This window comes from Delphinus delphis, chromosome 10 (genome assembly GCF_949987515.2).
Source record: "Delphinus delphis chromosome 10, mDelDel1.2, whole genome shotgun sequence".
In the NCBI taxonomy this organism is placed as follows: domain Eukaryota; kingdom Metazoa; phylum Chordata; class Mammalia; order Artiodactyla; family Delphinidae; genus Delphinus; species Delphinus delphis.
In genome coordinates this window covers 59,249,199-59,262,635 of record NC_082692.2, presented here as the reverse complement: position 1 = coordinate 59,262,635, position 13,437 = coordinate 59,249,199, and the positions used below count along the sequence as shown (strand labels likewise).

The window sequence follows — 13,437 nt, the reverse complement described above, 5'->3', positions numbered from 1 at the left end:
CAGTCTGGGGTGGTGGCAGTGGCTGAGGGCTTGATGGCCACAACATCCTTTGTTTACTGATACGGCAGGTGTCATTCTCTACCTACTTACACCATTTTCTGTATTTTCTTCAGAGCACTCACAATTAACTGAAATCACCTTATATATTTGTTTACTGCTTTGTCTCACCCAATATACTGTAAGAACACCGAGGGGCAAGGATTCAATCTTTCTCACCACTGTATTCTGAGTTCCTGGCACACAGAAGTCACTTGATATATCATTTATATGATAAATGGGAGAAAGGAGGGAGAGGAGAGCAGAGAAAGGGTTTTAAACCTCCTGTGAACAATCACACAAGGTAGTTCAAATTACATTATTTACATTTGTAGGAATATTAGAATTTCCTCTTCCCCAAGAGTAGTGATGTGTTTCCTGAGTGGAGGATCTAGTCCTGTTTATAGCTAAATACTGAAAGAGCAATGCTCTCCCCTTACGTGACAAGTGTCAGAAGAAAAAGTTCAAACAGTCAGCAGAGGACTACTTTCAATGTTAAGATTTCACTGATAATGACTTTGATATAAAACTTCTGAGAGATGCTGCTTTTAATTAATAAGGTCACTCTGGGCTTAAGTTCCATTAAATATTGCCTCTTCTCTTCTGCATGAACCTTTAAAATTCAATCTTATCTCTTTGCTGGAAAAAGTCACGGCAATTTTCTGAGTATATGTGGTTTATCTTTCTTCCCAGAAAAAAACTTTTCCTCATTAACCATACAGATAGCAGTTACGTTCCTGGCATTTCAACTACCTTGAAGAAAGGAGGAGAAATGGAAGCAGGAAGGGGAAGAAGGAAGGGAGGGCACACACACCAAGTCAATGGCAGAGCCAAGATTTGAATACAAATACATTCTAATCACAAGATCCACATTACCAATGAACACTACTACCAGCTTCAATAAGCATATGGTTTTCTCAAGCTGGTGGCCAAAGAGGAAGTCAGAGTAATGGCAAGCATGAAGGGGATTTGACAAACCACTGTTGACATGAAGATGCAGGGGCCACGTGAAAAGAATTACGGGCACCTAAAAGAACGTGAGGCAGCACAGAAACAGTGACTTTGGTCCTGCATCTGTATACTGGGATGAATGATGGCCCCCAAAAGATATGTCCAAGTGCTGACCCCCTGTGAATGTGACCTTATTTGGGAAAAGGGTCTTTACAGAAGTAGGTAAGGATCTTGAGGTGAGATCACCCTGAATTTAAGGGTAGGCCCTAAAGATAATGACAGATGTCCTTACAAGAGAGAGGCAGAGGCGATTTACAGATGTAGGTAAGGATCTCGAGGTAAGATCACCCTGAATTTAAGGGCAGGCCCTACATATAATGGCAGATGTCCTTACAAGAGAGAGGCAGAGGCGAATGTGAGGCAGACACACAGGGGAGAAGGCCATGCGAAGACAGACACAGACTGGAGAGATGCTGCCATAAACCCAGGATGCCCGGCAGCCGCCAGAAGCTGGGAGAGATGAGTGGATCCACCCTCAGAGTCTCAAAAAAGAACTAACCCTGCTGACACCTTGATGTCAGACTTCCAGCCTCCTAAACTGTGAGAGAACACATTTCTGTTGTTTTAAGCCGGTAGCTTTGATATTTATTTAACTTATACTTAAACATTTATGACTTGCAAACTTCTACAGTTAAAAAAAATGATTCATTTATGAAATACCTGGCTCTACCAGACAATCCATTCCACAAAGGCAGAGGCTGTGCCTATCTTAGTCATTATTAGAAATATGCCCATGAAATAAGATGGATACAGTTAGTATCAGTGAATGAACGGGCTGATGAAGAGAGAAAACATTTTCTCCCAAGCTTATTTCACAGAACTCTCACATACAGGTTTCTGCTAGAAATAAGCTGGTCTGCTTACTGCCCACCACTCTGCCACTTCCACACCTCTGCTTACCCCATTCCTGCCTGGGGTAGCCACGCCTCTTCCATCCAATCATACCCAGGTTTCAAAGTCTAACTCAAATACCACCTCTCTATATGTGGTTATTACATAATCCTCCACATACAAAAGGCACTAAACAAATGCTTGTAACTAAACTTCATCTCTTTAGAAAGCAAAGCATGCACAGTGAGAAGGGGTAACAGTTCTTTGATATTCACAATTTATATAGTAAGCCATTCACTCAAGTTATCTACGATAGATGGGGTGATGCGTCAACTTGACTGGGCCACAGGCCACCAACGTTTGATTACTGGTGTGTCACCAAACATTCTGGGTGTGTCAGTGAGCGTATTTCTGGATGAGATTAACGTTTGAGTCAGTAGACTGAGTAAAGCAGATTGCCCTCCCTACTGTGGGTGGGCCTCATCTAATCCACTGAAGACCAAAATAGAACAAAAAGACTAAGTAAGAAGGAACTCCTCCTGCCCCACTTCCTTGAGCTGGGACATGGGTCTTTTGCTGCCTTTGGTCTTGAATGGAAACATCAACTCTTCTTGGGTCTCCAGCCTGCCAGCTTTCAGACTGGTACTGGTAAGTATACCCTCAGCTCTCCTTGTTCTCAGGCCTTCAGACTCAAACTGGAACTATACCATTGGCTCTCCTGGGTCCCAGCCTGCACACTGCAGATCTTAAGACTTCTTGGCCTCCATAATCATGTGAGCCAATTCCTTATAATAAACCTCAATCTCAATCTCAATCCCTCCCTCCCTCCCTCCCTCCCTCTCTCTCTCTCTCTCTCTCTCTCTCTCTCTCTCTATATATATCCTATTTGTTCTGAGAACCATAACTAATTCTTATTTTAATATGATATTTATTCTTACAACTGAATTTTCATTCATATCACACCGCAGTTCTGAAAAGCACCTGGAACAGAGGTATTACATGGTATTTAACAAGATTAAATTATTGTGCTCCCTGAAAATTTTGTAACAGCCATTAGAAAAGACATCCACTCTTTTCGCTAGAATCATCAACCAGGAGCCACTTAACCACCAAGTACAAAGAGCTTCTTTGAGAACAAAGCCACATAGATGTAGGCAGAGAAGAGATGGTAAGAAAGAGACATACACACAGTACTGTAGACATAATTCAAACCCCTGAATCCAGCTATATTTGACACCAGCACAAGTCTCTGACTTCTTCATTATGTGAGCAAATAATGACTTTGCAAATTAGTCTGAGTTAAGTATTACTGTTTGCAAATAAAATCGTCTTAACTGGGGCTTCCCTGGTGGTGCAGTGGTTGAGAATCCACCTGCCAATGTGGGGAACATGAATTCGAGCCCTGGTCCGGGAAGATCCCACATGCCGCGGAGCAACTAAGCCCGTGTGCCACAGCTACTGAGCCTGCACTCTAGAGCTCATGAGCTACAACTACTGAGCCTGCGTGCTGCAACTACTGAAGCCCGTGCACCTAGAGCCCGTGCTCCGCAAGAAGAGAAGCCACCGCAACGAGAAGCCTGCACACCGCAACAAAGAGAAGCCCCCGCTCGCCGCAACTAGAGAAAGCCACGTGCAGCAATGAAGACCCAACTCAGCCAAAAATAAATAAATAAAATAAATAAATTTATTAAAAAAAAAGAAATCGTCTTAACTAATACAACACTTACAGGTGAAAAGACTGAAAAGATTGTCACCTTGGCTTTACCCAAAGTATTTTTTAAGGTCAAAGAAGGATTAAAACTTTAACAAAATTAAAAGGATCGACGTTAATATGTCTATTTGCACATTGAAGCAGGTTTTATATAGCTCTTATAAACTCTAGAAACTTCATTATTCTTAAGCCATTATATGCACATACTCATTGAAGAACATGAATTTTCCATTATGAGCATTTCTAAACTTATTAATTACCAAGAGCTATCTTCAAAGACCAAATTCCTTGTCAAGGTTTCTAGTTTTCCAGTATCAAAGTTAAATGAATTCATCATTTGTATTTCATTTTTTAAAATTTTTTTACACAATATTTATTGAGCCCTTACTATATATGCCAGGTGGGCACAATCATCAGCAACTATTTAATGGCCACTTCTATGAAGTATGTAGTATTACTATCACTGTACCATTACAATCTTCATTTTAAAGTTTAATAGGAGGGATTACAATGTTCCTAATAATAACAGTAGTGGTGCTACATATTTGTCAAGAACGTACTATAGGGATTTCCCTGGTGGTCTAGTGGTAAAGAATCTGCCTTACAATGCAGGGCATGTGGGTTAGATCCCTGGTCAGGGAACTAAGATCCCACGTGCTGCGGAGCAACTAAGCCCGCGTGACACAACTACTAAGCTTGCGCTCCTCAACTAGAGAGCCCACACGCCCTGGAGCCCGCACGCCACAACTAGAGAAGAGAAAAAACAACCCACACGCCACAACTATATAGAAACCCGCATGCCTCAACGAAGATCTCGCATGCTACAACTAAGACCCAATGCATCCAAAGACAAATAAAATAAACAATAAAAAAAAGAACGTACTATGTCCCACACGCTGTACTAAGTGCTTTACAAGAAGTATCCCACGTAATCCTCATTTCTGAATCTTCTAAATTAGGTACTATTATCCTCATTTTATAGATGAGGAAACTGAGGCTTAAAGAATTAAATGCAGAGCCAAGACCTGCACTTCACATCAGAATCAGTACACAAGGTTTGAAAACACTCCACACCACATCCCAATAAATCCCATAACATTATCCAAAGTGCATTTCAAATTGCTTAATCAAAACCTGAGCTCATCTACATTACATTTGTTCTTGAGTTGCCATGTGGTTTACATTTGTGTTTTCCTCTTTAATTCCTCATCTCTGGAAAAGGTAAAGATGCCCATTAAAGGAAATACATATTATTTATGATAGCTCAAATGAATAAAACAGGAGCACTAAAATTATAGATTCAATACTTTTTATACTACAGACTGTTCCATAAGTGGGCAGACTTTAGAAACGATGAGATTTTATTTCAAATGTGCATCGGTGCTAACAAACTATTGTTAAACTGAGAAGTCTTGCTGGAGGAAATCCTGTCCCTCTTGGGGGACATCTCAGGTCCTGAAAAATGCTTCAGCACAAGTCGTCGGGTAGCAGATAAGATGGCACTGATAGCATTAATTAACCCCATGAAACAAGATTGGAATCTTATATCTACCCACATTAAGTACAAACCACACATGCACACACGCATATATAACAAATGCAACCAAAAATATATTCATTGATAGTTTATCACTGAGAAAGCTCCACATGACAAAGTTTAATTGTTTTTCATTTAGATAATCATTTTCTTACTCTGAGTATCAAAAGTATTCTTACTGTATGTATTACCAGGAGTCTCCCTGAAGCCAACTGCAGAAGCACGGGAAGCAAAAAGAACCAAGGGGCTAGCTTGTGAATCAAGCCGTCACAGGTCAAGCTCCCGTCAGTCAAGACAGGCTCCCTCAGCTGGGAGAAGGGTTGTCACACGCTGGCTACACACTTCATAAAATATACCTTCCTAAGCCAACAAGGAGTGGTTGAGCTCTTCGGAATATAATTAGGTCTGGTTTCTATATTGCGCAAAAAAAAAAAGGTTTTTTAATAAGAACAGATCTTGCGAAGTTTAACAAATATCGGGGAGCATCTGGTGGAGCTGCCATCCTTGAAAACTTGCTGAACTGACTCAGACTGCAGGCCAGGCCCTGAGGAAGCAGGATCAGGCACGCTCTTTAATGCCTGACGCGCTTTCCAACATTTGTTTAATTTTATAAAAAATTTATTTAATAGTGATACGTGGCATGCACTTTTTTTAAGCTTCAATTTTTTTAACTTCAACTTTTTTCTTTGATAAAATTTACAGTGTTGTCTGAATTATAAGGTGCCATTTTAGAGCTTAACATATTTGCACTGGGTGCTCTTAGCAGTCATCCTATTATGTGTGTGCTGTGTGAACAATGGAGTAAAAGGAAAAAAATACTCCCCTTCTGTTCATTAATACTCATTAACTGTTCTGCCAGCATCCCTCCCCCACAAAAAAACATTCTGTTTTTAACTCAACTTAATTTCCATTCCAAGAGTTTGGAGGGGAGGAAAGGAAGATTTCTTTCCATCTCTATTATTTCTGAGTAGGTCCAGGAAAAGTCCCAATTTTATGTTCAGGAGTCTTGTCATGTGGACCTTGAATAATAAACCTATCCCTCTGGCCACAAACATTTTTAAATCTGCAAAACTCCAGTCATGTCCCCTGGAGAAAACAGATAAAGTTCTAAATGGATGTTTTTGAAGATGGACTGAGATTCTCCTGCATCCTGTGCAGCATAGTAGTTACTGCCTCTCTTTCTAGACCTCTTTTACAGCGAGTGCATAAGCCCCCGGACAAAAATATAAGGTCCCTGCGACCCCGAGCCCATCATTGGACCTCGTCTGCCAGAAGCATCCTGGGCACCCTACACTTCTCTGCCTGAGTGCAGTGCATGGGACTTACTGGGGAAGTAAGACATCTCTAATGAGAGCCAGAAGACTGCTGTCAGAATCGACATTCGCCTCCTTCTTGCCATCACCAACCTCCTGGTTCACGAGCAGAGATGTGGTTTCTGAGAGCAGCCGCAAGCTGAAGAGTCTCCACTCCACTTGAAAGAAAAAAAAATGCCAAGAACGTGACCACATGGAGATAGAATGAAAACAGAATGTGTAACTGATGGAATTCTCACTGATGTGGTCACACTTACCATTCCCGCTTTGAACCAAGGAGACCAAGGGTGGCAGGATATAATCAACCACCTAAAAGGAAAGACGTAAAAGACTTGGTTCAAATCCCTACAAACAAAAAACTGATATTGTTAGCGAACTCAAGTCCGTGTGCCTGACACACAGTGAGGCCAAACAATACCGAAACGTCAGAGTTTGGAGCGGACAAAGGTTTATTGCAGGGCCCTGCAAGGAGACGGGTGGCTCTTGCCTTAGAAACCCTGAACTTCCCGAAAGCTTTGAGCAAAGCCCTTTTACAGGAAAGGTGAGGGAGGGGCGGGGTTAGTTGTTGGAAGCTTCTTGGTGTCAGACCCTTTGTTCCTGAGGTCGGGTCACGATGTTGCTGTAAACGTCCATCAAACAAATGTTAGTCTTTGTTCTGACAAGAAGGGGCAAGATCTCAAGGCTCAACTTTCGCCCACCGAGGTCCAGGCCTCGTTAAGAGGAGGGCTCCCTGCGCGGGCCGGTCACCCTGCCCGGGAGCGCTGGTCCAGCACCCAGCCCGGGTCCTCCCGCCAGTGCCTAGCCCGGCTGAGGAGGCAGATCTCAGCTGGCGGCGCCCTCGGTGCCAGGTCCCCAGGGCCAGGTCCCCAGACCCCGCCCAGCCGTCATCCCTGAGGGAGCCAGGCGCCCAGGACCCAGCCGGCCCTCAGGCTGCCCAAATCAGGGGCCGTGTCCCACGCACTGCGACCCACGGAGACCACCGCCACCGCCATTAGGTCGTGGAGGCAGGGATGGGGTAGAAGTTTGCCGCTGCCTCGAGGCTGAGCCTGGACCGTGGGCGGCCTGGTGAGGGCTCTGGAGCCCTGCAGGACACAGTCCGCAGCCTGCCCCCAAGGCCCCCAGCTCACCCGCCGGCCCAAGGCCAGAGGGCCTGGAGGGCCCCAAGGAGAAGCCAGCCACGATCCGTCTCTCACCGCACTCTCTGCTACACGCAGACCACTGTGAGGCTGACTGTTGGGGGAGCAGGACATCTAACCACCCCACTAAGGGTCACACGCTGTCACTCGCACCCGCTCCACCCCTATTACAATATCAACCACTACTCATGCCTTTTCCACTGACAGAATCATTAGTCAAAGGAGTGAAAAAAAAGCAACAGCTAAATTTACCCAGGATTTAAACTCTGCATGACATTTAATAAACCACCAAGCTCATTTAAATCTGAAAAAGTCCTCAGGTCAAAATGACATTATGGTCATCAAGACAGTAGTTTATCAAAACCTTCAGAGTTTATGAAAGGATCTTTAGTATATAATACAAACTCTGGTTGGCATGGGTTGACATTGAACCGTCAAATAAAGATATGTAAGCTGGTGATAATTAGTCAAGTTTAAAGTAAACAACAATTAAATGTTGGAGGAAAAGGAGATACGTAATCCTCATGCTTTTGCAAATACATCAAAGCGCTATGACAAGTTAATCTTGGTGATTTTTAGAAATAGATTCCAAAGATCTAAACCCATTACACAAACCACCTCTACGATTTTCTAGTTATATCAGACAGAGCACAATCAAACATGGTTTGCAACCTACTCCAAAATAACAAATTTACCCCCCAAATGAAAATGGATGATGAAGAAAGGACAAATCATTTCCACAGTGTAATTCTGGAAACTACTATCTCATTTGGTGAACTCTTTTGGTGACAATAAACAAAATTCCTGTTGTTTATAGCTGAACTGATTCCTGATCCTAAGATGTGTATTTGCTCTCCTCGCCACACTGACAAAAGGGCAGGAAAAGCGGTCCACGGCCCAACATCACCCTCTTGCTGTCCAAACCAATGAAAGGATACCCTACACCGGTAAGGATCTCCACACATGGGTAGGGGTCCGTCAGTGTTACCCTGTTCTAGCTCCACTCCACAAAATAAGTTTACCGTAACATTATATCTAGATATTTGTACCACAACCCTAAGAACTAGGGATGTTTTGTTTACCCTCTTCCATTAAGTGACATCACATCACTCAAAGCATAGACATCAAGCTTCACTAAGGAATTTTTAGAACTCTATAAACTCCCAGGTACATCAAAAGCAAAAACTATGCAAAGAAGAGAAATACATCCCACTATCAACTGCTATCAACACGCTCAACATCTATCTTGAAGGTTTAAGAGAACATATAAAGAGAGGAGTGGGACTGAAATTATCTACATGTCCAACTCAATAAGTTCGAAAACCAACAATTAGGCATGGTCCAAAAAGCAAGGCTGTCAGAAGATGAAGAGACAAAAATCAGTAGTTTTCCAATATGTCTAACAACCAAGCAAACAACATAATTAGAAAAAGATACCATTTACAACAGTAATAAAATTCTAAGGTGTCTACGACATCATGACTTTCATAGAAATATATATATGTGTGTGTGTATATATATACATATATATATAAAATATGTATGACAGCCATCGATGGACTTCTGAAAAACAGCTTGAAAGCTGTCACAACCATGCTCACAACAAGAAAAAAGACAAACTGAAAATCAGCAACTCTTCTCAGACATACCAGAGACTTCAAGTCACAGGGCAAACCAGCTGTCCCCCAGAAGCGAAGAGACAGGCAAAGACAGAGAATCATGGCTTAACAGGAGCAGAAACCACCAGTGGAGCCAGCAGCTGGAGCAAAAACATAAAGGGTAACTGACTAATTGCTGGTGTCTGAGCAGAAGAGAGAAAACCTCCTTCAGGCCCTGCGTGCACCTGCACCTGACAACGGGGAGGGGGGTGAGGTGAGAAGCACTTGTGAAGTTCACAGCCCAGGCGCACATGCTCAGAAGAGGAATGAGACCAAATCAGAGGGGCTACGGAACCCTCCTCCCCCCACCTCACCACATCAATAGGGCTCCTGTGTAATAACAGGATTACAACAGAGAGCTGCTTTATTATAAAGACACAGGCTTTATTTCAGAAGGAGCTATTAGGGAAACCCAAGACAACAGGAGAGACAAAATAAGGACATTATGGGGAATTTTAGCCTCTGAAACCTACAGCTACGGCAAACAGTAAACACAGCCTGGCTCTTAGCCAGATAAACATAAAACTTCACACTAACGGCTCAGTGATCTCAGTTCATTTTACCTGATACATCATGCTGGAGTGAAATATTTGAAGTGCTGAGAGGGAAAAAAAACACCACCCTAGAATTCTGAGTGAAATTATCCCTCAAGAGTAAAAGGAAAAATAAAGACTTTCTCACACACACACAATAACTGAAGAAATGTTTTGCCAGTAGACTTGCCTTGCAAGAAATGTTAAGTTTTTCAGAAAGAAGGAAAATGACATAGGTCAGACACTCAGATCTATACGTTAGAGAAAAAATAAATGAAGGTAAAATATAGTAATTGATGAGAAGCCTCAGAGAGGTCAACTCTGTGCAAATTAATCTGTAATTTCAATAAAAATAAATATTCTAACGAGGTTTGCATGAACTCCTCATACTGATTCTACAATGTATTTGGAAAGGAGAGGGTCAGGAATAATGGAAAATTTTCCAAAAAGCATGAGGCATATTTGGTTCACCTTCTCAAGTTTCCAAGTTTACTGTGATGGAAATAAACATGATGGCACAAGCAAAGGGGGAGACAAAGAGATTCATGGAACAGAACAGAGAGCCTAGAAACAGATACATATGGGAATGCAGTCAGTAGCAGATAGAGTACTACCAACAGTGGAAAAACATATAGACTATTCACTGAAGGAATAGGTACAATTTAGTTGTCTATTTGGTAAAAAAAAAATCATAATGTTAAAAAAAAATTACTGGAGGCTTAAAGATCTAACAGTTAAAACAAAAGCTCTTAAAGGAAAACATGAGAGAATGGCCTTTGTGTTATTAGAGTAGGAGAAGGCTTTTTAAATGATACCTAAAAAGTACAAACTGAAAGAAAATACTAACAGGGACTTCCCTGGTGGCGCAGCAGTTGGGAATCTGCCTGCCAATGCAGGGGACACGGGTTCGAGCCCTGGTCCGAAAAGATCCCACATGCCACTGAGCAACTAAGCCCGTGCACCACAACTACTGAGCCTGCGCTCTAGAACCCGCGAGCCGCAACTACTGAAGCCTGCTCGCCTAGAGCCCGTGCTCCGCAACAAGAGAAGCCACAGCAATGAGAAGCCCACGCGCCGCAGTGAAGAGTAGCCCCCGCTCGCCACAACGAGAGAAAGCCCGCGTGCGGTAACGAAGACCCAATGCAGCCCAAAATAAATAAATTTATTTTTTTTAATACTAATAAATTTGACATTGAAATGAAAAATACTCGTAGAAGATGAGTCCTCATAAACAAAATGAGAAGAAAAGCCATTGGCTAGGAGAAAGTTCTGCAATCCCTATACCTGACAATGGATGAATATGCAGAATACATGAACAGGGGACCCCCCAAAGGAGACTACCTAAATAGCCAGTAACCATATCGAAACTACTCAACTCCACTAATAATCAGAGAAATGAAAGGTAGAACAAAACAGATACCAATTTACACAAATCCAGTTAGAAAATCACATAATACCAAGACTGGGGGAAATGGGTACTCACATACCACAAAAAAAAAAAATCAGTAAATCAGTATTTAACTTGGAAGAACAATTTCACAATACCAACCAAAGCTGAACATGAACACAGCATACAACTCAGCAATTCAGCTTCTACGTGACATATTTAAAAACACTCACTGCAGATCTGATTTCAGGAGCGAAAAGAGAGTGAAAAATCATTACATTTATACTTCATTATTTAATGAAAACATCAACTTGCAAAATGATACAGGCAGCATGACACTGTGTATCCTGAAACAACACCTATAATCTTAAAATACATACTAAATGTAAATTTCTGTATTAAAAATGTATTTCGTAAGTCTTAAAAGAAGAAATCTATTTAATTATAATATTATTTAATTTTTAAATTAACACAGTATTCCTCTGAATAACTCAAGGCAATTATAATAGCATCCCAAGATGATACAAATGTAATCCTTCCAACTGAGAATGATCCTTGAGAAGAAGTAACACGAGGGTGGTAATGGAAAAATAAAATGCTTTTTATAATACGTAAATGAAGAATACAAGAAGGTTTAGAACATTATCTGACTATTCACCTTTAATTCATATTTTTGGTGAGCAATGACAGTTGACTACTTTATCAAACGAAAGCTACCCATTAAGACATGAACTGAAAAATGAAATTACACTGAAAATATCTGCATGCTTAGCCAGTCAAACCAGGCAAAGGATATAAAAACTGAAGAACAATTTCATTAGTTTTATTTATACTCTATTCAATAACTACAGAGACTGAAATAATAAATGGTGTTCAGGAAAAGACTGTTGTTTTTTAAATCCTCACAAGAAAAAGGAGACCAAATATCTTTTGGCAAAATGTTCACTTAAAGTTACATATACAGTGATTCCAGCAAAAAAGACAACATGAAAATAAAACATTTAAAATGTTAGTTACTTCGGAGATGAGAGCAAAGAAACATCTTTAGTTCCTGGAGTAGCGTTTAAGGCAGAAAATGTAAAGAAAATGTAACAAAGGAAGTTAAAGAAAATAAACCATTTCAATAAATTCCCATACAAATCAGAAGGGTATCTACTCTCAATAAAATGCAGGAGAGGGCTTCCCTGGTGGCGCAGTGGTTGGGAGTCTGCCTGCCGATGCAGGGGACACGGGTTCGTGCCCCGGTCCGGGAGGATCCCACATGCCGCAGAGCAGCTGGGCCCGTGAGCCATGGCCGCTGAGCCTGCGCATCCGGAGCCTGTGCTCCGCAACGGGAGAGGCCAACAGCGGTGAGAGGCCCGCGTACCGCAAAAAAAAAAAAAAAAGCAAGGGAAAAAAGTCTGCATAATACATATACATACACACACAAACATAAAATAAATGATTTAGATGAGCTCACAGTATGTAGGTAAGGGGATTTTTATCACCACCACTCTCAGAACTTAATAGCTACTAAGGGCCAGAAGGGAAATGAGCCCATTTACAAATATGTATACACATATGTATAAAGTAACTAACATTATATAAATTGGGATGTGGAGATAAAAGCCAGCGTTTCCTGGAAGAGGCTGGGTTGTATTTTATTGTTGCTGCCACTGCCTTTAAACTAAAGAGCTGCCAGAAGTTAGATTTAAAGGCCTAGAGATCCAGGCGATGACTTAGGCTTGCTTTCTTCTTTTTCTGAGATATTTAGAGTAATTTACTCTGAATTTAATTTGAAAACATTCACATGAGAATTAAAACAATCATCTAGACATACAATTTGCAAGATACCAGTCAGAGATGAGAAAGGAACTCTAAATTGAGAGACTGTCTCAAGATGACAAATGAAGCAAAGTTCTAGCCTCAGCCTCCGGCCCCAAATCTCTGGAGGTCACAGGTACTCGCTCACAGAAGGGGACTGCTGCAAAATAAAAGAGCAGCTCCAAGGGTGCTCGAAGTGATCTGGGGGCACAGGGGAGAACAAACACAGGAAAAGGCTCTTGCAACCACAGTAACGATGGTTACTTGGGCCCAGGAGCAGGGCAAATTTTTAAAAAAAAATATCCTGACAACTATATTTCAGTACAAATGGTTTCCTATATAACCCTGTGCATTTTATTTAATTTGCTTTATGCATTTAAAAGCACCATTCTTAGAAGGAGTCCGCAAACCTCGGCAGACTGCCCAAGGCTTCCAGCATACAAAACACAGGAACAAATGAATCCAATGCCAAGAACACCAC

At 41.6% G+C, this 13,437-nt stretch overlaps 1 protein-coding gene across 5 annotated transcripts in view; it reads right to left on the bottom strand.

The window, feature by feature from the left end:
• The window catches only part of ULK4 (unc-51 like kinase 4), a 517,204-nt gene that overhangs the window by 329,656 nt on the left and 174,111 nt on the right, over positions 1–13,437 (bottom strand). For all 5 annotated transcript variants that reach the window (XM_060022287.1, XM_060022288.1, XM_060022291.1 and 2 more), the window contains 2 exons: positions 6,697–6,748; positions 6,453–6,597 (listed from right to left, as the gene is read on the bottom strand). In XM_060022287.1, the coding sequence (XP_059878270.1) occupies positions 6,453–6,597; positions 6,697–6,748 (197 nt within the window). The remainder of the gene's footprint in view (positions 1–6,452; positions 6,598–6,696; positions 6,749–13,437) is intronic.